This window comes from Mus caroli, chromosome 9 (assembly GCF_900094665.2).
Source record: "Mus caroli chromosome 9, CAROLI_EIJ_v1.1, whole genome shotgun sequence".
Taxonomy (NCBI): Eukaryota; Metazoa; Chordata; class Mammalia; order Rodentia; family Muridae; genus Mus; species Mus caroli.
In genome coordinates, this window is record NC_034578.1 from 39,280,736 (window position 1) to 39,303,000 (window position 22,265).

Below are 22,265 nucleotides of genomic sequence, written 5' to 3' on the forward strand. Positions count from 1 at the left end.
TCCCCCTCCTAGGAAAGGCCTTTCCCAGCAAAGGGGCTGTGAATATGGCCCCTGGGATATGCCATTAGGCTATAAAAAAACATGAATGAGATGATGCCAGCCCAGGTGAACAGTGCAGCAAATTGCTTGAGAAGCAGGTGCAGCAGATACAGAGGATGCTCCCTTAGCAGAGACCACAATCCTGGGCACCCTGGGCTCCTTGTGTCAAGACCAGCAGATGGGATGAACAGGAGGGGCATAGGGCTGAAGTCACAAAATGGGATTAAGGATGAATAGTAAAGCAGAGCTTGAGTGACTCGTTTTGGTACCTCTTGGCATTATTTTGCTTAGTTGTGGCTGAGGGACAGACTGAGCAGCACATGGTTATCAGGGCCTCAGGATGTTCTCTATTAAGGTTTGGATGAAGAGACTAGGTAAGACTAGCATACAAGAGCTGCGGAGCTCTTCGGTGGAAGGAGTCCACAGACATCAGTTATGGCCTTGAAATCGACTGCCATAGAGGGCAGCTGTACATCACTTCTCCCAGGCACCTGACCTCCCTCTTCCCAGGTCCCCCTCAGAAAGAGAGGATACTCAGAGACTAGAGGAGTTTCTCAGCTCTGTGTGGGGAGTTAGAGCTGTTCTTGCTTCAGGTAGACAGTGGAGAACAGTGAAGATGAACCTGTCAGATCCTTCAGTGATTTCCAGGAGACTGTGAGGAGTGTGGTGAGCAGATAGCTTCCAACAGCCACCCCTTCAGTGTCCTCAATACATTCAAAATGGCAGTACATTCCTGTTCTTCTATGACCTGCCCTCTTCCACTATATCCCTCTGCCACCACATCTCAACTTTTCCTTCCCAAGAAATTGAAGCTGGGACCTTGGTGTCTTGAACTCTGTAGCAATGGTTCTGATTCTGTCCTGTTCCCCAACTGGTTCTTGATCTGTCAGTAAAGAAGCCATAGGCCAATTGCTGGGCAGAAGGGATAGGTGGGACTTCCAGGTCCCTGGAGGCAAAGAGACAGACACAAGGGAGGAGAGGAGAGTTTCACCATGCTTCTGATGGAGAATGGTTGAAGGGTCGTGTGAGATCTCAAAATGGAGTGGTGATGGACATTTATCAGGGGATAAATGAGACTGAGCCACTAAAGTTTAGGGCAGGTGGGAGGTGTGGATATAAGAATAAGGAATAAGGGCACGATAGCTGTGTGCGTGTGCATGTGTGTGTGTGTGTGTGTGTGTCTAGGCTCCATAATGAGTGCATGGAGGTCAGAGGAGTACTTTCAGGAACCATCTCCCTCCTCCCACCTTTATTTATACAGGTCCCAGGTGCAGGCTGCCATGCTGCCACAACAAGTGCCTTTCCTTGCTGAGCCACCTTGCAGGCTCAGGGGTTCATTCCTAAAAACAGATTTTTAAAACACAGAGTAAACATTTTCAAATTTTCCATATTTTTCAGCAGAGTATGATGATAATCGTTAACTGCACACTGCAAATATTGAGTTTAGAAGATAAAACAAATGCTTTAGGATCCTACATTTCAAAAATTATTTCCCTAGGTTCTTTTTTTTTTCTGTTCTGGCTACATTTGTGTTCTATATTCTGGGTCTGGGCCAATATTCATATGAAAAATATGATGTTAGATCTTTGAAAAAATCAGAGTGATGCTTATTAATGTTTATTTATGAATCAGAATACTCCCTAAAGGCTCAATAACAAAAGATGTTCATATTTGAAATTTTAGTCATGTTCTAATGCCAACTTAAGTGTCTCTAATGGAAAAATTCATTATTATTCTGTGATGTTGGGATGCATCTGGGCCTCAGACATGGCAGGCAGGTTCTTTACCACGAAGAACCCAAGCTGCCAAGCAGTTAAAATCGTAAGTTCTAGGTACACTCAGGCAGCTGAAACCTCAGAACCGGCTTTCTTCAAATAACCTTGCTAGCACACTGAGGTTGGAGGGGCACAGGTTCACCATGTTCTCTGACCCCCAAGGAACAGCATGCGGTCAGTCTAGAAGACACTTCAACGACAAGCCAGAATCAGCTCCCGACCAAAGCTTTTTACAGGCAATACGCACAAGATGTTAGGGCAAGTGATCTGCCTTGTTGGGCACTCAGCTGAAACCGAGTGCTCACAGGTCGTTACACCTAACACTTGTGCCTTCTGTGGCAGAGATGAAACCTCCAAAGCCAGCTCCAGAGGAACGATGGTTCTTAGGATCGGTGATATATGGAATTCATGGTGGTAACTGACATGTCAACCTGATGTGGCAGAGAAACACCAACTATATAGGAAAGCACAACTTTGGGTGTGTCTGGGGGATTATTTCCAGAAACGCGGAGACCTGAAGTAGTCTGATGGAGTCACCTTGTCCACTAATGGACAGACTCAGAATCTGACAGTTCAAGTCTGCGGAAACTGGCCAGTGGGGCCCAGTAAAAAAAGTGTTGCACTGGTGATGTGCCTCCTATGAGTCTATCTTTATCCAGTTACTCGTTCCTGCTTCTCCTCTGTCAGTTTCACCAGGCACTGTGCCCTGACTCCCCATTAGCCCAAAACTGTGAAGTCTCTGGAGAGTCTGCTAAAATAATTCCTTCTTCACCTATGCCTGCATCTTGTCGCTGTGACACAAAGCCTGACCAATACCACTTATGATGTCAGTCATGTGCTGAATACAAAAGCCTAGGTCTACAAAGCCTGCCTGGGAAGGTAAACTTGAAGAGCTCATAATGTCGAGCCCAAGAACAGTGACTCTGCAGGGATGTATCACATAATGGACCAAGGCAGCTTTACACTCTTTTGGTTTTGTTTTATTGAGACAAGGTCTCACTGTGTAGTCCGAGTTGGCCTAGAACTCTCTCTATAGACCAGGCTGGTCTCTAGTTCACGGAGGTGCCCCTGCCTCTGCTTCCCAAGTGTTGGGATTAAAGGTGTGAGCCACTTTGCCTGGCCCTTTATATGTTAATTTTGTATTATCCTACTGGAGAATAATCTGACGATGTCTGTCAACTTTTCAAAGGCTCTGGCTTTCTGATCCAAGCAGCCTCATAGGTATGAAGACAGTTTGTAGATGATTTCAAACGTTAGAGAGGCACATCGAAAGCAGCAGAGAGAGTGAGAAGAGAAACTTAAGTGTCAAGCAATGAGGTACCAGTGAGACACATCAGAGCATAGGATGAATAATTACATTATATACAGAGGCTAAGATGATTCTCTGTGTCCTATTACAGAGACAGTTCCAAGATACACTTCATGAACCAAAAAAAAAAAAAAAAAAAAGCAAGGCTTGTGACCAAACATAAGCCATACCACTTGCTATGTAAAAAGAAAGCCATTACAACGCACACTTGGATTTGCTGTTATTTGTGTAAACTCTGAGAAGACACAAGAAAGGAACAAAAGATGTAGTACAGCTATTACAATGGGGCCTTTCAATGTCTGTCTTTCTTGCATTGCTGGAGTTTTGAACCTTGAGGAGGATTTCTGTTTAGAAATTAAGTTTGAACATCCTAACATCATCTCTCTGTAATGTAAAATATGAAACAAATTGAATTTTATTTAACACAGCGGACAGTTGGCATCACCCCTGCTGTATTTCTTGAGTAGAACAGACACCTGTCCTCGGCTCTCCTCTCCTTGGCTCCTTCCTGCCTGTCTCTCTCGTGGCTTTTCTCACTTAACACTCTGACTGTGTTACTTTGGGTTACCAAGAAGCATTCAAGGACAAGGAAGCTGTGAAGGGTTCCACACATTCAAATTGCATTGGAATGAGTGGGTTTGGCAGACCCAGATCCTGCAGGCAGAGTAGATAACCTATCTACTATTTTGCCTATTTTGCAGGTAATATTTACACTGCTTACATATAAATATTGTCCTTTGTGAAAGCCAGCGAGGAAAAGCACCAGCGACCTTATCCTCCGGTAAGGGCTCCACTGGGCTCTAAGTGGATTTATCCCCTTTCCTTGATGACAAATGTCAATTGTGGCTCACTTGGAACTCTGGCATGTCCCTGACATTAGTCTCAGTTGGAACTGTGGTCCCTCCCACCTTTGGCCCCATACTGAAACTAAGAATAACGTGAGGTTAAAAACCAAGTTACCAGTCTCCTTATCTCATATTCACTTTTACCAGTAGCATCAATGACATGTACCCACCATGGCAGCAGGGGTCTCAGTGGATGGGTGGTTCTGCTCCAGAGTGAGTTCACACTGAACACGGTCTCATGGAGAGCTCTACAGCACCAGAGGATTAACAATGACAGAGTGGATCAGAAGGTGGGGTTTTAGCTCCAGCACTACACACAGCTGTCAGCTGGCTGGAGCCAAGTCTCATTTCCCAACTCTGTCACTTTGGACCTGAATGACCTATCTGTGCATCCGTTTCCCTCATTGGAGAAAAAGTCAACAGGAAAAGCAATGGGAGTTCCTTTTCCAGAGGGGCTGGAAAGGGACATGTGACCTCAGGGGTGGCTCTATGACCTGGCAGCTGGAGAAGGCAACAGCAGCAGACTGAAGGCTGGATGCCTAGATGTGTATCTATCTTTTCAGTAATTCTCCGAGTACTAAACGGTAATGAAATAGAATTCAGCCCGAAAGTGGAGGGCATGCATGCTATGGGTTCTTTGAACTCTGAACAGGAAGTGGACATCACCTTGAACTTAAGTAGAGCTACACGCTTCTGAGGTCTCGAGAACTTCGTGGACACTGGCTCTGAAGTACAGAAGCATACTTCTTGGTCTTTAATTTTCAAAAGAATGTTAATTCCTAGCAGCTTACCAAGAAATGGTCCATAAACAGATACATGTAAAATGTCCCAAATGCCAAACTTGTAGAAAGTTATCTTTTGTAGAAAATGGCCCTTGAATAAAAACAGGCAGATCTGTATTTTACCAAAATGAAATTTTCAATCGTATTCAATAAAGAGGATGCTAAACAGAGAGATGGATAAGGATAACCAAAGAACAAGCAAGTAGTGTCAAAGTCTAAACTTTTGCTAACAGATAAAATCTTTTTTTAAAGAAAAATTTTAATTGAGATTTTTCAACCTCAGTGAAATTCCAATTACCTTTGGCAAGCCATTCTGTTACTAGCTTAGGCCAATCTCACCAAGAAGGCACCCCCAGAATCAATGTTCATCTCTAGCTGTATAAAACCCACCACATATCTTTGTCCTGCTGCTCCGGAAGAAAAACTCAGAACACAAGGAGTAAATGGACTTGTATTTTAATTTTTTTTAAAGATTCTCTCTCTCTATATATTAATAAAAAGTGCAAAGAATAGACCTTCATGTTTAAATTATATTCTAAAATAAAATATATATATATATTTATATTTCCATTAACTGCAGGAGACAACTGTAAAGGGCCTGAGAGTCCAGTCCCCTCTCGGTCACTAGAATAAACATACATTTTAAGGAAGCACCTATGAGAAATGGTAGAATTCACAACAACAGTTGGGGACACAGAGCTTCTGGGCATTCTTGAAAGCAGTTTGTTTGCATTTTAGTCTTACATGAAATGAAAGGAAAAGTGAAATTCATAAACAGAAATTACAGTACATACAAACTACAGAGCATTCTGGAGCCTCGCCCTACTTGCCCAGGGCCTAAGCTACAGTGCAGAGGGAAAACCACACTCACATGTGTTAGGAAAAGCTATTGGTGGCAAGGCTCCCAATACTGCACAACCAAGTGTTCTCTGCTCCCAGCAGGGCAGGTGGGGTGACGTGGCTGAAAATCCCAGTTGGAACTGCATCTGCTCTTCGTTCCCTCACACAGCTCCTTCTTTTTCTCAGGGTAGCACTGCAGCCCTCTGCTACATGGCTTCATTTTTACCAGAGGGTCTCTAAGAACAAGGGGCGTTCAGCTCTGCTGCTGTCTTGTGCATTTATGGCAATGGGCTGCAGACACAGGCAACTGTGGACTCCCCCGATTTAAAACCATCCAGGGTATCTCAACAATCCAAACTAAGAGATCCCTCTGGAGCACAGCTTCAGCAGCTCTGCCCACGGGAGGACCCTGGGCTTAGGTTTGGCTCTCTCGTGTTACTCCTTTCCTTCCCCACAACTGAAAAGACTTTCTGCTTTAGAAAGGCATGTTCTCCCTGCCGTGCCCAAGGCACGCTCTGTATACCAGTGAAGGCAGCTTTTCGCCTCCTAACTGTCAACCATGTGCTTCCACTCAATCTGATGAAATCAATGTTACATACAGACAAGCACGACGGATAACATGCAGGCTCAAAGGTCCACGGTCTTTTCTCTCCTCCTTCTGGGTCTGTTATAAAAATAATTTTGGTTATAAATGTCTACACAGCACCGATTTTATTTCAAAACCAGCTTCTTTCCTCAGCCACCCAAGTGAGTCTGGAAAGACGCATGCGCAAACGGCTTCCTCATTTACTGCGGTTAACTCTAAAAGGCCAAGGATTGTACTTAAGATTTTCTTAATTGGAAAAGATTCGGCAATTATTCAAACCACCAATGACAATGCCCTGGAAATGCCTACGCGGGTTGGGTCAGATGAGACCCCTTTTCCGTGCAACTGTAAGAAAGGCTTAGGCCTGCAGCAGAGAAACACTGTTGAGTAATGACAGAAGATGCGAGTTCCAAAGAGTAAAAAAGCCTCTCAGAAAACTCTGTCATATAGAAAATATCTCATTGTGACCAAAGCGTAAGCGCTCACTCTGCCTTCTGCCGTGGGACATTAGTGGCTCCAAAGTTCAAAAATAAGAGTGCAACTGTTTCCCAGGCTGACAAAGCAGCGTCTCCATTACAGTTTCTCTTGCAAATTCCTCCGCACTCGCACACACGCACATACACAAAGCAGCCAGTCTTCATCCTCGGGACACGGCTGCCACACTCTTTTTTTTCTATTTCCAAAAATCTGTCAAGAAAATGCAATTGCAAAATAACTGTCCTCGTCTATACTGGCCTGATCCCCACTGCTCATTTTTTTTTTTTTTTAAGGATTCTGAGACAAAGTCTGCAGCAGGAGAACTGGCTTCGCTCATCTTTCTAAACCCTTTGGCTTTCACCCTTAGTGCTGCAGTGAATTCGGGCCTGCAGCCTTAGAGATGCTGAACCTGAAGTGCGGTGGCAAGAGAGCAAACGCCTGCCACGTGGCGGAGGAGGGAACTTAGAGAATCCATCTCCCCATCCGTGAAGAGGTCACATGGGTCACCTAAAGAGTTTACTCCAAAGTACAGTTTGGAGGAGGGGTGGGATCACATAACAAATGCTAAAAGCCAGAACAAAACAAAAACTAGAACAGAACAAAATAGAAACAGCAAGGAACCATCCAGATTAACAAAGAATGGGAGGCCAAAGAAAAAGATTTCAGAATAGGAGAGTAGGTGAGGGGCCGTGTCAAAGGTCAAGTGCTTTATACACACACACCCCTGCAAAAACACACCCTGGGGGGGGTGTGACACTGAAAGTTCACTCACAGATTAGGCAAAAATCATTCCACTGGGACATAAAATACAAAACAAAAAGAGCTGTTCAGACACATCATCACAAAGTCCCAAGAAAAAGGTGGGACTCAGCTCCCTGTGATTAAATCTCTCCCATTAGAGAGCCGAGGGCACGGCTTCCCTCAGAAGGATGCCGCACAGGTGGAAAGCCTGCAAGTGTTCTCCCCAGTCCCACCACTTCCTTCACACTCCTGGCCAGCTTCTCAGCCCATGTTCTGCTAAGGAGTGAATATCTACAACTTTTCCTTTATTTCCAATAGCTATGCCATAAAGCTGTCAGGAAATACATTCATTGAACATTAAGAAAACACCCCTAGAACAGGACGAGTGCCAGGTAACGGGAGTGACAGCTGATCTAACCCTGGAGGGGCTTCTGGGGCGCAGCAGTGCTGGAGCGGTTAAAATGCCCAGCCCAGGCTTCCAGGAGAGCAGCAAGTTTCCCAGGGTTAATACTCCATCTACTTCTCTTTAAAATCTAACTGAGTTCCTGAGATCAGAATCAGGCTGGAAATGCTTAAAATACTCAGAGCCATTTAAAACTGGGAATGAGAGGGGGAAAACAGACACAACAACAACAACCAAACCAAGTTAAATTATGAACAGAATAAAACTACCAGGTAAGTGGGTACAAGTCAGAATGAAAACCAGACCCAGGACCCCCAAATGGAAAGGAGGAGGAGAAGGGGCAGGGAAGGAAGAGCCAGAGAAGGCCCTTCCTAGGAGAACCCCCATCCCTCCCTAGGAGGACCCCCATCCCTCCCTAGGAGGACCCCCATCCCTCCCTAGGAGGATCCCATCCCTCCCTAGGAGGACCCCATCTCTGGATGTGAACACTGCATCACCCCTCTGAGGGACCACATTGTCTTTGGGCTTAGCAGGAAAGAGCCCAGTGGCTGACAAATCCCAATGACACAGTAAGAAGTCGGTGGTTTCTGTCATCTTTGGGGGGTAGGGGAGAGAGAGAGGGGGAAGAGGGAGGGGGAGGGGGAGAGGGAGACAGGCATGCTCTCACATAAAGACTGGAGATGCAGCCATGTCTGCTAACTGATCTGAAAAAATCTGTGGTAGAAAATACCAAAAACCTATCCATTCTAGGGGAAGAAAATATACAAAACCCCTCCAAAGCTAAACAAAACCCAAAACAAAATGGAAATGTCCTTCCTCCTAAAGAAAAGCACGCTGGAAACAAACACCCTGCAGGAAGTCCTTATGTGAGTTTTTACAAGGCTGGTCGAGGTTATTTTGTTTTCGATTCCACAAAAATTTTATCTCCATCCCTAATGCCAAAGGAGTGCAGTGCCCGGGAGCTGTACTTCATCTCTTCAGGGCCAAACGGGGCCTCGTGGTCAAAGTAGTAGAGAAGCATGCTGCTGGTGGGCAACTGCACCAGGGTCTTTAGCTGTTTCTTCAGTTCGGCTACTGTCTGGTCCAGGCGGATGCTCATTTCCTCCACTTGGTCATTGAAGTGAACTTCTACTTTTGCACTGCTCTGGGGTCTTAGGTCCACTTCTGCCAAAGGCTCCAATTTCCCATATTTTGTAATGAGCTCATGATACCTAGGAGGAGAAAAAGAAACTCACCTTCAGCTACTCACAACACACACAGGTAAGTGACATGGCTACCCTCAGTATCTTCTCACCCCATCCGAGACTGCCCCTTCCTTCCTACATGTACATCCAGCTACCGAGTGACTGCTGTGTCCTGACATAACTACTTTGCTAGTAAAGCCATGTGCTCATGAATAGAACATCATCCTGAAGATGGTCCCTAAGCTCCGGCTATTTATACAGCAGCTTAGAGGGGCCAAGGGTGTGTCCCGTAGTGGTTACCAAACACACAAGAAGACCTGGACTGAATAAAACAAGCCTCAGTGCACACATGTAACCTGATACCTCGGAAGTGGAGGTAGGGGGATTACAAGGCCAAGGTCAATCAATCTTGGCTATATAGGACCCTGCCTCAAGCAACTGGGTAGGAATGAACAGTTTTGTGAAACAACTAGAGAGACTGGTGATACAAAGGCCACAGGGCCACACAGGGAGGAGCCAAATGCCCCCAGAATGTCCGCCCGTCTGCCTGTCTGTCTTCCTTCCTTCCTCCCTCCCTCTCTTCTTTCTTTCTTCCTTCCTTCCTTCCTTCCTTCCTTCCTTTCTTTCTTTCTTTCTTTCTTTCTTTCTTTCTTTCTTTCTTTCTTTCTTTCTNTTCCTTCCTTCCTTCCTTCCTTTCTTTCTTTCTTTCTTTCTTTCTTTCTTTCTTTCTTTCTTTCTTTCTTTCTTTCTTTCTTTCTTTTCTTCCCTTCCTTGCTCCTTCCTTCCTTCCTTCCTTTCTTTTTCTTCTCTCTCTCTTTCCTTCCTTCCTTCCTTCCTTCCTTCCTTCCTTCCTTCCTTCCTTCCTTCCTTCCTTCCTTCCTTCTGAGACAGGGTTTTCTTTATGTAGCCCTTGATGTCCTGGAAGTCTCTCTGTAGAACAGGCTGGCCTTGAACTCACCTCCCAAGCGCTGGGATTAAAGATGCATGCACCCTTTGGAGTGTTACCACTGAGAAAGGAAACTGCCTAACTAAGCACGTGCTTCTTAGTAATGCAGGGAAGGGAGGGGAGATGTTTCTGGATGCTCCAATTATATAGAACAACAAGATGACTATCAGCCATTATCCAGCTCTGTCAAGAAAGTCTTGTTCCAACGTTCCAGCTTGGCCTCAGCCAAATACAAAACTGTTATCAAAGGATCAAGGACTCATTCTTGGAAAAAGAAGACAATAAATAATATTCTGTTATCAGGACAGTAATAAAAAAAAGCAAAGCCTAGAACGAGGAAAGTGAGTTATAGGGGTAAGAACAGGGTCCCTAGTATTAAATTCCTACATGGAAATTCTTGTATCCACTGCCAGCCTTGAAGGAATGAAGTCTGATTTGATGGGGAAGTTGGGCAGTCTCCTATGTACCAGACAGGAGGAAGAAGGCACCATTATTAGCTTTACCATTACTGAGACTCGCTGAGGTTAATTAAGGATCAGAACTCGGCAGTCACGTAGCTCTGTGCTCCAGCTCGCTGACTCCTGGCTTCTACTCAGTACAATCAGTGGCATAACAAGGTTAGTAGAACACTAATGACACAGTGAGACTTTGTGCTGAGAGATGGAGGGGAGAAACGGGGTGTAGTAAAAATAGCATAGGCCCTGACTTTCAAGTCTATGCTGTGATTAATATGACTCTGCAGCTCAGTCCTTTGGATCCGCTTCCTCGTTAGCAAATGCTAAGTCCTGCCCTTCCCACCTGAAAGGCAGCCATAAATTAAACAACTGGTGAGTAACCCCCGTATAGTCTAAGTTCATATCCAAGTAAGACATTAGTGTCACAGCCCTGCTGCCCTGGAGCTTACAACAGTAAGATACACACACCTTAGAAAACCCTAGACTCAAGTCTCCTCAGGAGGGACTTAGGGCGCTGGTGTGACTGTCAGCCTGTAGACTGTTTCCCAGTGCTGGAGCCCGGATTAAAACAAAAAAGCAAAACAAACAAACAAATCCACAGGGAAACAGCAGCAACACAGGAATGGAGGGTATAAGCTAACAGCTGACCTTTTCAAAGGGAGCCCAGAGCTCTGTAGTATGTGGGTCAGCAGATCAAGATTCAGATCTTCAGAACATACCAACCACTGTGGAGAAAGAAGGTAAAGAGAGAAAGTCTGCCTCACTAAAAACAGCAGAGCCAGGGATGGACAGAAGAGCCAGGGATGGATGGAGGAACCAGGGTTGGAGCCAGGGATGGATGGAGGCGCCAGTGATAGAGCCAGGGATGGAAGAGTCAGCCAGGTCAAGGTAGAACCAGAATAGAGAAATCCTCCAGAGACCAGAAGTCTGTCTGTCTGTCCACCATCAGGATGTCAGGGCTTCATTGAAGGCAAAGCGATCAGAGCACAGCAGGACACAGAATCCAAGTGAACAAACCCACCAGGACTTGAGATTACAGATAGCTGAAACCTTTCCCCACATCTCCTGTCACCTGCCTTCATACACCTGGAGACAACTGTGGTCCTGCAAATGAAATTTAAAAATAGCAGTAGAACCCTTATGGTCAAAAGAGCTGACCCCAACTTAAAGGTTTCCCCTCCAGACTACAGAAAAGTAGAAACGAGACCAACATTCTAGCCCCTGAACTCTTCCTAGAAGGGAGAAAAGAAGCAATAACAAAGGGGTCAAGGAGAGCTAATACACGCCATGTTTCAGCACTCTGAGACATGCCCACTTTCACGCATAAGCTATATAAGCCACAGAAATGGAAAGAAATACCACAGGAAGAAGAATGGAGGGAGGAACAGGAACAAGTTCAACAGTGGAGGCAGAGTGCAGTCTCAAAGCAAGCACCATGGACAGAAAGTCACCGGGAGCTCAGTGGCCTAGGAAGAAGGAACGGAAAATACAAAATCCCAAGAAGTCAAGGGAACAGGTGAACTGGGGGTATGGTGAACCTCTGCAGGGGCAAGATGAAGGGAAGAGAGGAGGGAGGGCAGGGGAGGGAAGGGAGGAAAGAGGAAAGCTGCCATTACCAACCAGACAATCTGGTGAGGAAGAAGAGCCAAGGTAACTGTCCCTGGCCCAATTCTGCTCAACAATAATTCTAGCTCAGAGACATTCTGAAAAAAGGAAGGACAGAGGGAATAATCCCTAGGAGTTCTTTCAGGGAAAAATTCAACAACGGGATTAGGGAATTAACAGTAAACTCCTGTCTGCTTAAACATGAAACTAAAATTTAACAAAGGTAACCTTTGTATTTTCAGACTCCCTTGACGCTACAGACAAATGAACTCATCTCAGCCATAAGCATTCCCTATAATCTAAACCTTACTGTGGCAGATGAGCAAGCGTATCATAGATTAAATGATTCTACGCTGGGACACTGGAATGTCTTATACATCCTCAAGACCAACATGTACAGGTTGGTTATCCCCAATATCTTTCCTTTCAATCTTTCATATCTTAATAAACAGTATTGAAAACTATCCAATTTTTCTAGCCAAAACCTGAGCAGTCTGGCGTCTTCCTGTCCTATTGTCTCTTTCCTCAACTGCCTTCATCCAATCAACTAACATCTTTTGATTCCCCTTTCTCCTAAATGTCTTATTAATCTATTTACAGCTTGAGTGCCCCATGTGCCTTATACATTCAAGTAACTCTTACTAATGATCTTAGCTGACACATTTTCTTTCAATACATAAACTAGATGACTACTGTCTATATATGCTGAGTCTCTTCCTGGTAGGCCTTCCTATGCTGCAGAGTTTAAAAAGCTGAGAACTTCATCTCCCAGATTCCCTCACAGATGAGATTTAGCTTCTGCCAGGATCACTCAGCCCGGAGTGAATATAGCAGACACAGCATGGGGACAGTCTAGGTAGCAGCTTCTTAATCACCAGACGAATTCCTGAAGTCAAGAGCCTGGCAGCATCCTGCTGGTCTGGAGATCAAACATCAAGGACAGTGCTTGAGCTAGGCACCCCAACCCCACCCTTAGTTCACTGCAGAGGCACCAGTGCCTTGGGGGGCGGGACGGGTGTACTTCTGTGGTTTGACACTTGAGGCAAACCTCGGGAGGGAGGCAGCTGGAGTCCACTCTTCTAGCTCTTCTAGAGTTGTATGGATGTCAGTCTCTGCATGAAATCCCTTCTTAAGCAGCTTATCACTTCCCGTGAATTTAGGGTTGCTCCAGGACAGGCTGTCTTCATTAATAAAAGCCCAGTACGTTTTAGAAACAAATGTCTTCCTAGTATTTTATCTAGGTCTGGGTATTTTATCTATTACTCAAAAGTCCATCCAAGCTCAACACTGTCTGCACTGGGGCTCCTGGGCCTCACAGAGCATCTGCTCAATGTCTTCCCAAAGCTGTGGTCTTAGACAGCCCAACTGGTTTCTAACAACTAAGTATTCTTCAAAACCAACTTCTCAATTTACAGCCCACAGACCAGAATCTTCATCTGCTATTAACAGTATTTAATATTTATAAGCCTTGCTTCTTAAGTGAGCAAAATTCCATGCACTGTGCATTTGTGTTCAGAAGTTCCTGGTAAGTATCTCTCCTTAAAAAGGTACCATGTGGGGCTGGAGAGATGTACCATGGTTAAGAGCATTGGCTGTTCTTCCAGAGGTCCTGGATTCAGTTCCCAGCATCAACATCATAGCTCACAATTGCTTATAACTCCAGTTCCAGAGGATCTAACACCCTCACACAGACATCCATCCAGGCAAAGCACAGATGCACATTAAATACAAATAAATAATATTTTAAAAATGTAACATGTAAAACACAAAAAATTCCAAGTGGCTCACTTGGTTAAATATATCCCCCAAGTGGTAAGAAGAAAAGAATTTGTTAAGTTTACTTTGCTCCTGAGGCTATATGAGGGGTTCAAAACTATATCCCTAGTATCCTCTGACCACCCTATCTAATCTCCTCTACAGTGTATCTTCTTTCACTCTGAGCCAATACCATATCCACAGCACAGAAGGTCCCTTAGCATTTGGTAATGGATCCTGCTTTCCTGACACGAGGCCACGGGTACTCGCCGCATGTTGGAGGCAGAAGGAACCTTGGAGATCGTCTGTCACACACTTTACAGAAATGTACGTAGAGCCTGCTCATACCCCGAAGCTTCAGGGCTGAGGTGACTGAGCCTCAAGCTTACCCTAGACAGTCATTTCTCTCAATTGGAGCCACAGTGATTATTACAGTGGCTCATATGATAATGAGCACTATTCTAGAAACTTGTTTCTCACTCCTACGTTCAAATGCTGCCTTTCAATTGTTCTTCAATGGCTTTCTCTTCTCCCGACTTGTTAAAGTGTCTCACCATGCCATCCATGTGCTCTTGAGCTGCAGATGCTCCGGTGTCAGCCTCCATGTCCTGAGGAAGTGGGAGAATGCCTCACTTCTCATTCTGCCACACACATGTGTGGTCCTAGTGCTTGGCTTCTCTCTGTCCAGCTGCCTCCATTGCAAGGGTCACTTTCTGCATTAGCTTAAGCTACAGAGCTTTCCCATCTGACTTCCTCAAGAGTCTTGATCCAACACGTTCCACAACTACTTACTCTTGCCTTCATTAAAGAACAAGGGATTTAAGTACAACAGATTGGCCTTGAACTCACAACCTTCCTGCCTCTGCCTCCCTAGTGCTGGGACTAAGGGCACGTGGTACCACATTTTCAAATCACAATCTCTTTAACTCAAGGTTGCCAAAATTACCAGCTAATGGCTAAAATGTGGCTCATTTGATGATGGAATTCATACAACTACCAGACAGCAGTTAATTTTTTTCATCTGCATACACTTACCATGACAATCAGAACTTTATTCAAAATGGCTTTGTAAGTTCATCTTGTACTGCCTACCTCTCCAAACTCAATGAAACAATGAGTTTGACAAGGTTAAAGTCAAAGACATACAATGCAGGCTAGAAATATGTGTCTCTGTGTGTCTGTGTGTAACAAATGAAATGGCATCTGACAGAAAAAAAAAAAAAAACCAACAAAAAACCACCTTTGTGGTAAGTCTGACAAAACTTAGATTTAAGAAGTACTGAGGCTGAGTGTGCTGTGATCCACATGCACAGAAGGTGGCAGTGGGCTGGAGACACCAATTCCCTGCCAGTCCTGACAAACCAAATGAAGAAAAAGCCATTAGTACTGTCAACTAGTACTAATGGCTTAACCTAGCTGGTATCCCAAATGCCACTCAATAACTAAGAATAAGTATCTCTTTTTAGTGTATGCAAAACAAGACTATCTCAAGCATCACCTCAGCAACCCTCTTCCCCACATGCATGTGTGCACATGTGTGTGCACATGTATGCATGCCATGCACACTTATGCGTAATCATAGACCCAAGGGACAATCTTGGTCTTAGTGACATGGTCTCTCACGGACCTGGAGCTCACTAACTAGGTGACACTGGCTGGATGGCAGTGTCATCAACCCTCTGGTCTCGGCCCAGCCTCCCCAGATCGAGAATTACCAGTGCACACCACCACACTCAGCAGTTTTACATATGATTCCCACCTGCAATGCACATGCGCACGTACACACTGCATACAATTCTGCTGAACACTGCGCTATAGGGAGTGGGGTGCTATTATCTGTCACATATTGTTTTTGCAACTACATGTGAACCTACAATTAATCTTAATAAATGTTTCAATTAAAGGACTGCTACATACTAGATAGATTCCACGGGTGTGCTGTTCTAGAGAAGCCAAAACAACGAGTACAGAAAACAAGCAATAGCTGACACGGGAAAAGTTGGGGCAAAGGGTTGACGAGGAAATAGTTTTTAGAGGATGAGAATTTTAAATTCTGGTTCTGTTGGAGAGGAGTTCCACAATAGGACTGCCAAAGCTGAGAAATATACAGTAAAAAGGGTGAAAATGTACTCTAGGTCAGTTATAGGACAATAAACTTCATTAAAAAAAAAATATAAGGCGGGGCCAGAAAATGCCTTAGTGGTTAAGAGTCTTACCCACCATGTAAAAAGCTGGGGCTAACCTCAGCACTGCTGAGGAGGGGGACAAGACACTGTTGGGGCTAGCTGACCACCAGCTCTGGGCTAAGTGGGAGTCTATCTCAAAAGCAATAGGGCAGAAAGTAACAGCATAAGGCACATGGTGTCCTCTGGTCTGTGTGTGTGCACACATCACACATTTAAAATGGATCCTGATATAGACAGACCAAATAGGATTCATCAAGATAAAGGGAAAGGCACAAGTGAAATTACTGCACAAGGTGAGCCACACCAACACAGCGTGCTTCTCCCGTAGCAAGGATCACTGGGGAGTGAGCTGAAGAGAAGACAGCACAGAGTCAACTGTTCTGTGACCATTTCCACACACAAGTTTAGCACACAAATGCCATGGGATTTTGTCAGGAAACCCCTATCAGTGATTGCCTAGGAACCAAGCACTTCATGGCTGCTTTCTACAGTAGAAAGATGTTTCTGAGGAGAAGGATGTTCTGTATGCTTCACGTTGAAGATTTCAACCAGATTTCATGTGGAAGAATTGTCCATCAAGATAAAAATAAAGCAGCTGGGCGTGGTGGTGCACGCCTTTAATCCCAGCACTTGGGAGGCAAAGGCAGGCAAATTTCTGAGTTTGAGGCCAGCCTGGTCTACAGAGTGAGTTCCAGGACAGCCAGGGCTACAGAGAAACCCTGTCTCAAAAAACCAAAAATAAAATAAAATAAAGCAATGTGGAAGGCAAGACATACCCACAGATCAAAAGAGGTGCTGTAGAAGCCAAGACACACCCACAGATCACAAGAGGTGCCACAAGGTGTGTAAACTCTTAAAGCTAAATGAAATACTAGAAAAATATGAAATTATCAACCCAACTCATTTTACAAAGCTAGTACACTTATAAACCCAGAAGGACAGATAATTATTATAGGCCAATTTTACATTTATAAATACATGGGAGCATTCCAAATAACATGGCATTAAGTTCTACTTGCTTATGAAGAATATTTCCTATTCTATAACTAGTTGAACACTGGAATACAGAAATGGTTCAAAGCAAGCATATTGTTAAAATCCAGACTAATGGAAGACAACGTTAGTCGAAATGCAAAACGAGCATTCTATAAAACCTGGTGCTGTTCAGTGACCGAAGGAAGGAGCACCTCAACAACTAAGAACAAAAACTACTGCAGCTCAGTAAAGTCCGATTTCATATTAAAATGTCTCCCAGAGAAGCGCTGGATATATTTTCTTCCAAGGAGGAAGAAGGCCTTTCATTAGACACCTCTACTGCATTTCAGTCTGGGTGGGTCTACAGGCTCAGCTCAGAGCCTCCAGCACACATCTACACATTGACACACATATTCTACCATTTGAGCTACACCTCCAGTCTGTCTGTCATTTTAAATATCCCACTGGATGTCCTATTCAAGGAAAGGAAACAAGAGGTGCAAAAATGATTTGAGGTAATCAGTGTGTACGGAGAAATGTCCACGGAAGTAAATATAAAGTGCCCTAAATGCTGTTAAGACAGACAGATAACCAGTGTGCAGACTGCCAATGGCCAGCCTAGCCACCAACAACAGCCAACTAAACACAGAAAAAGGAATCTCATTTGAAAGAGCAATAAAAGTTTAAGTACCTAGAAAGGAACTGAACAAAACTGTGCGAGACACTGTGAGAAAGCAAGCTCGTGCCCATGAGGACGCAATGCTCTGTACACACTGCATGAGTGCTCCTCCGCTAACATAGGGCAGGCAGTGAGGCCAGCACTGTGTTCACAATCTAGTTACAGCAGGGTTTGTGAAACTTATAGTTCTAAAGCTCATGTGGGACAGAAACAGCCCTACAATAACTAAAATAATTTTAACACAATGGTGGGGAAGAGGCTTACCCTGGCTGCAAACTAAGACAGCGTAACTTTGTGATGAGGTAATGGTATAAGAATGGACAAATATGCCTACATATACCAATGGACCAGATTAGGCCCCTGAAATAGAACCACCAATAAAAAGCAAGACACAGGACAGAGACAGCATTACAGACCACTGAATCCATGCCAGGTTGGCAGGGAAGAGGAGGCCTTAAATGCTGTGTGAAATCACACAGACAGCAATTCCACCCAGTGAAAGCCATGGTGCACAAACAAACCACAGTACACATGCAAACCATAGCACACATACAAAACCCAGGAGAGTGTCTTAAGTGACCATCAGATAGGAGAAAATGTCCCCTATAACGTGATCAGAGTAAGATCAGCACATACTGAAGCCAGCCAAACTACATCAAGGATGGGATAAGGGCTCACAAAGTGATCAGAGAAGGGAGCATCAGTTGGGTCAGGGATGTAGCCCTCTACCGCTCCAGGAGGTTTCCATGTCCCAGCGGATCACCCTACACTCATGCACACACTACCAGCTCCAACTGGAGTTCATAGTAAAAATCAAAACAAAAAAGAATTCAGAGGCTGGGAGGGAGATATGGTGGGGGAAACATACACACACACACACACACACACACACACACACACACACACACACACCCCACACATATTTTTGAGACATGGTTTCTCTGTGTAACAGCCCTGACTGTCCTGGAACTCGATCTGTAGACCAGGCTGGCCTTGAACTCAGAGACCCACCTGCCTCTACCTCCAGAGTGCTGAGATCAAAGGTGTGTGCCACCACTCCTGGGTATAAAGTAATTTTTAAAGAGTAAGCCATAGTGTAAAATATTGGTAAAGTTGGCATTAAAGTTTAATACTGTTTCCAACAAAACAGAAAATGAAAAGACCATGGGAAGATACGTCATTGACACAGAAATATAAGCCCTACTTTCTATGTTGTTGTTGATTTTAAAGAGATACCAAAGATGTATGTATACCAGGTTTCTGATGTGAGGAGCTGGAGCAATGGCGCAACAGTTATGTATACTTACAAGCTTTGCAGAGGACGTGAGCGCAAACCTGCCAAAACTCCAGCTCCAGGGGGATCGGACCAACTGTCTGGCCTCTGCGGGCACCTGCACTTGGGCGTGCATGCACACACACAATTACAAAATAAAACACATCTTTAAAAGTATTCTTGCTCTGGTGACTTCCTAGAGTGAGAAAGAGGATAAGCGGTAAAGCTAAAGCAGCCCATTGTTCCTGAAATAGTCTTTCTTTTTCATTAAAATAATGCGAAAAATAAACTCATCAGCTCTAAATAGAGGAAAATAGTATCTTACTTATTATTCTTAGTAATTTTTTTTAGTTTTATTTTTCATTTTTAAAAATTAAACAAACAAGCCAACAACAACAAGAAGGCAAAGCTGGCTACTTGTTCTGGCCAAGGCTAAAGTTCAGAGAAGAAAGACAGTGTCCCCAAGACCAGCAGCACTTGGGGGGCCTCACTGTGCCTCTTCTTTGAATCCTTCTCTGTATCTGCTTTAGAGATTAGGAAGGCAGCTACCTCCTGCTGGGCCGAAGCTGAGAAAGAGGCAAGAAGTCAGAAGCCAGTCCTGGGTGACTGGCATGACAAAGCCTGCAGGCCACAGGGAAAGCTAACATTTCAGAGGGTCTCCGAGGAGCTGGGAGGAGAAAGCCCCTTTTGTCTCCCATCAGACTCCCAGATGAATGTGAGCAGTGCTGTGTCACCACCCTGACAGAGGATGATGGAGCTTGGCAATGCCGAGAACCCCAGGAGACCCGTGTCCAGGCGAAGAATGCTCTTCACAACAGCAGGTCCTCTGTGTGGAAGGAATATGAGGGAAGGGACACAGTGCGCTAGGATTCCTCCAATGTTGGAGACAAAACGGGCCTTCATCGGGGTGGTGTCCAAATACAGCCTGCTGCCCTGTCTCACAATCACAGGAGATACAATCAACTCAGCTAAGAAAAGCCATTAGTCTCTAGCAGGAAAAGCCACTCTCCATACTTCACAAAGCATGCCGCTGGTGACACTAAGCAAGCACTCGAGGAACTGGGCGCCTAATCCTTGACATTCTAAAGAAGCCGCCCCAAGAGCTCAAGCATCCCTCAGGACACACGTGAGGGACCAGCTCTTGAGGGGAATGAAAGCAAAGCAAAGCTCCTCTGTCCACCGGTTCATCTGCTAACTGTCCTCTGCAACCATGGCTCTTATAACGCGTTTGATAAAGTTTGAAATTTTAAGGTCTCAAAAAGGGACACCCCAAATCAGCTAGCTCACTCACTGAGCTCAAAATCAAGAAGCCACTGTACCCCCAAAGATACGAGACAAGTTGAGATCCTAGAGGAACTTGCTTCCTTTTGTTTTTTCTCTCTCTAAAATTAAACAGGACTACATATTAGCTCAGTGCTAAAGAAGCCATTTACATCTAATCTCTCAGAGGAGATGGAGAGAGAAAGCAAAGGCAAGATGAAGGGAAACTCGGAAACAAAAGCAGTGTGACAGGCATCAGTTAAGGGCAAAAAGCAGTAATGACACATGTGCTGGGCTTTAAGTGTGGAGGCTCCCGCCATCCTGAAAGATGGTTGCATTGCCCTAGAGGGATTGTGACTGTAAATACTCAAAAACAAGCAGAAATGCGCAATGTGTTTCCCCAGGACTAAATTCTATAGTTTAGCCCAAAACAGACATCCTCTAAAAAAGAGTTTCAGTGTCTAGAGTCAGCCTTGTTTCCTACAGTCTCAATGAGCAATTTGCTCTCCAGGTCTCTCTCAGGCCCTCCTTATAACCAGAACCCAAGCCCACCCTTTGAACCCTCCCCCACGGCCCCCATCAAACTTCCAGCAATTTCCTACCACAGTAAGAAAGAACAGCAAGTGTCACAGCCATGCTGGCTCCTCTCTTACCTCCATTACTTCCATTCAGAATAATCCCCCTCACCTTGACCAGGCTAGCACAAATGCTTTCTAGGATAGGGCGGTCCTTTCCCTGACCCAACCGTCTTCCTCATGCTCTCTGAGCACAGTCATATACTGAGCAGTGTACATTGCCAGGCAACGTCTGGATCCTGGGGAGGAAGGAGGACCCTGAAGAGGAAACAGTGCTGTTCCACCCAGCAGACAGTACCAAGTGTGAGAGGCGTGAAGACACTGACGTACAAATGGACAGACAACATAATACAAATCGAGTCCGGTAATAGACAAATGAGATCAAAGTGGGCTAAGGGAATAATAGGAGACAAGGTACGCCATCTTAGCTAGGGGGTGCTGATGAAGAAATCTCAAATAAGGTGAGAGCAAGAGAGAAAGCCACACAGACAGCCTGCTTGGTGCAGTCCAAACTGTGCCAGAGAGAGCGCCAGAGCCTGCAGTGACAGAGAGCCAGCTGGTCATCAGCAAGCAGGTCCCTGCTTCTGTTGTTTGAAATATATAAACCTGACGTTGTGTCAGCTGCTGTGACATTAACAGAAGAGGCAAGACAGTGTGAAGATTTGGACTTGAGAACGCGGCAGACAGAAGTTCGAAGCCATCTATGGAGAGTCTGTGAAAATCTAACTTCAAAAGGAAAAGAACCCAGATGGTCTCCACAGAGAACAGAGAGAAAGAAACCCTGAGTGACTCCATCATTCTCAGAGTGGGAATGGAAGGAGCGAGGAGGGGGCAGAGGGGTGAGTGTGGAGGAAGATTGTGTGTGTGGAGAGGACGTGTGATCTCAGACACAGTTTCAACATCCAGGCGAGGTGTCAAGCTGATAACTGGAAACACCAGGTCAGGGTAATTCACCCCTGACCCGACCCTCAGCTACAGTCATTATTACATTTATTGTTTATTTATTACTACAATTATTGATTACAGCTACCCCACACAGGTGGCATCTAGAGCCACAGGAATGGCTACAAGTATGAACTGGACAGGTGCAGGAAGAGGGGTGCAAGAAAGAAAGGCCTGGGAACTCAGTCTCTGGAAGTCAGAGGTCAGGACCCAGTGAAGGAAAGGGTCTCCAGCTTAGCCCCAAAGCAAGCCTCTTACACATTGCAGTTTATCCCTGCACCCTCAGTTTCTAGTCCAATGCCGCTTGGTTTATAGCAAGTTCTCAGTAAATAAGTTAAAATGTCCCCTGGACCCCAGCTAGGATCTAGAGTCAGTTCCTCGAAGTTCTCCTGGTGAAGCAGGAGAATCCGGTAACTGAAACATGATCAACCAGGAGAGGACATCTTTCCAGCCACCTGCAGCACACACTCGACTTACTATGAAACAGGACACTACTGCTCCAAGAGCCACTGGGAGACAAGGCACAGAGGAAGCCTATTGACCAGCAGAGCCAACTCGGGGATGCTCAAGGGCCAAGAGACAGAGAACAGAGGCTATTCTTCTCTGGTTGTTTCAGAAAGTAAATAAACACTC

At 45.0% G+C, this 22,265-nt stretch overlaps 1 protein-coding gene across 4 annotated transcripts in view; it reads right to left on the reverse strand.

The window, feature by feature from the left end:
* Nucleotides 1-5,190: 5,190 nt before the first annotated feature.
* Tbcel (tubulin folding cofactor E like) overlaps nt 5,191-22,265 on the reverse strand; it is a 59,288-nt gene continuing 42,213 nt past the window's right edge. For 3 of the 4 annotated variants that reach the window (XM_021171415.2, XM_021171413.2, XM_021171416.2), the window contains exon 8: nt 6,853-9,008. In XM_021171415.2, coding sequence (XP_021027074.1) covers nt 8,690-9,008 — 319 coding nt within the window. In that variant the 3' untranslated portion in view covers nt 6,853-8,689. Of the gene's footprint in view, nt 9,009-22,265 lie in introns of all 4 variants that reach the window. The other variant, XM_021171414.2, reaches the window with a different exon arrangement.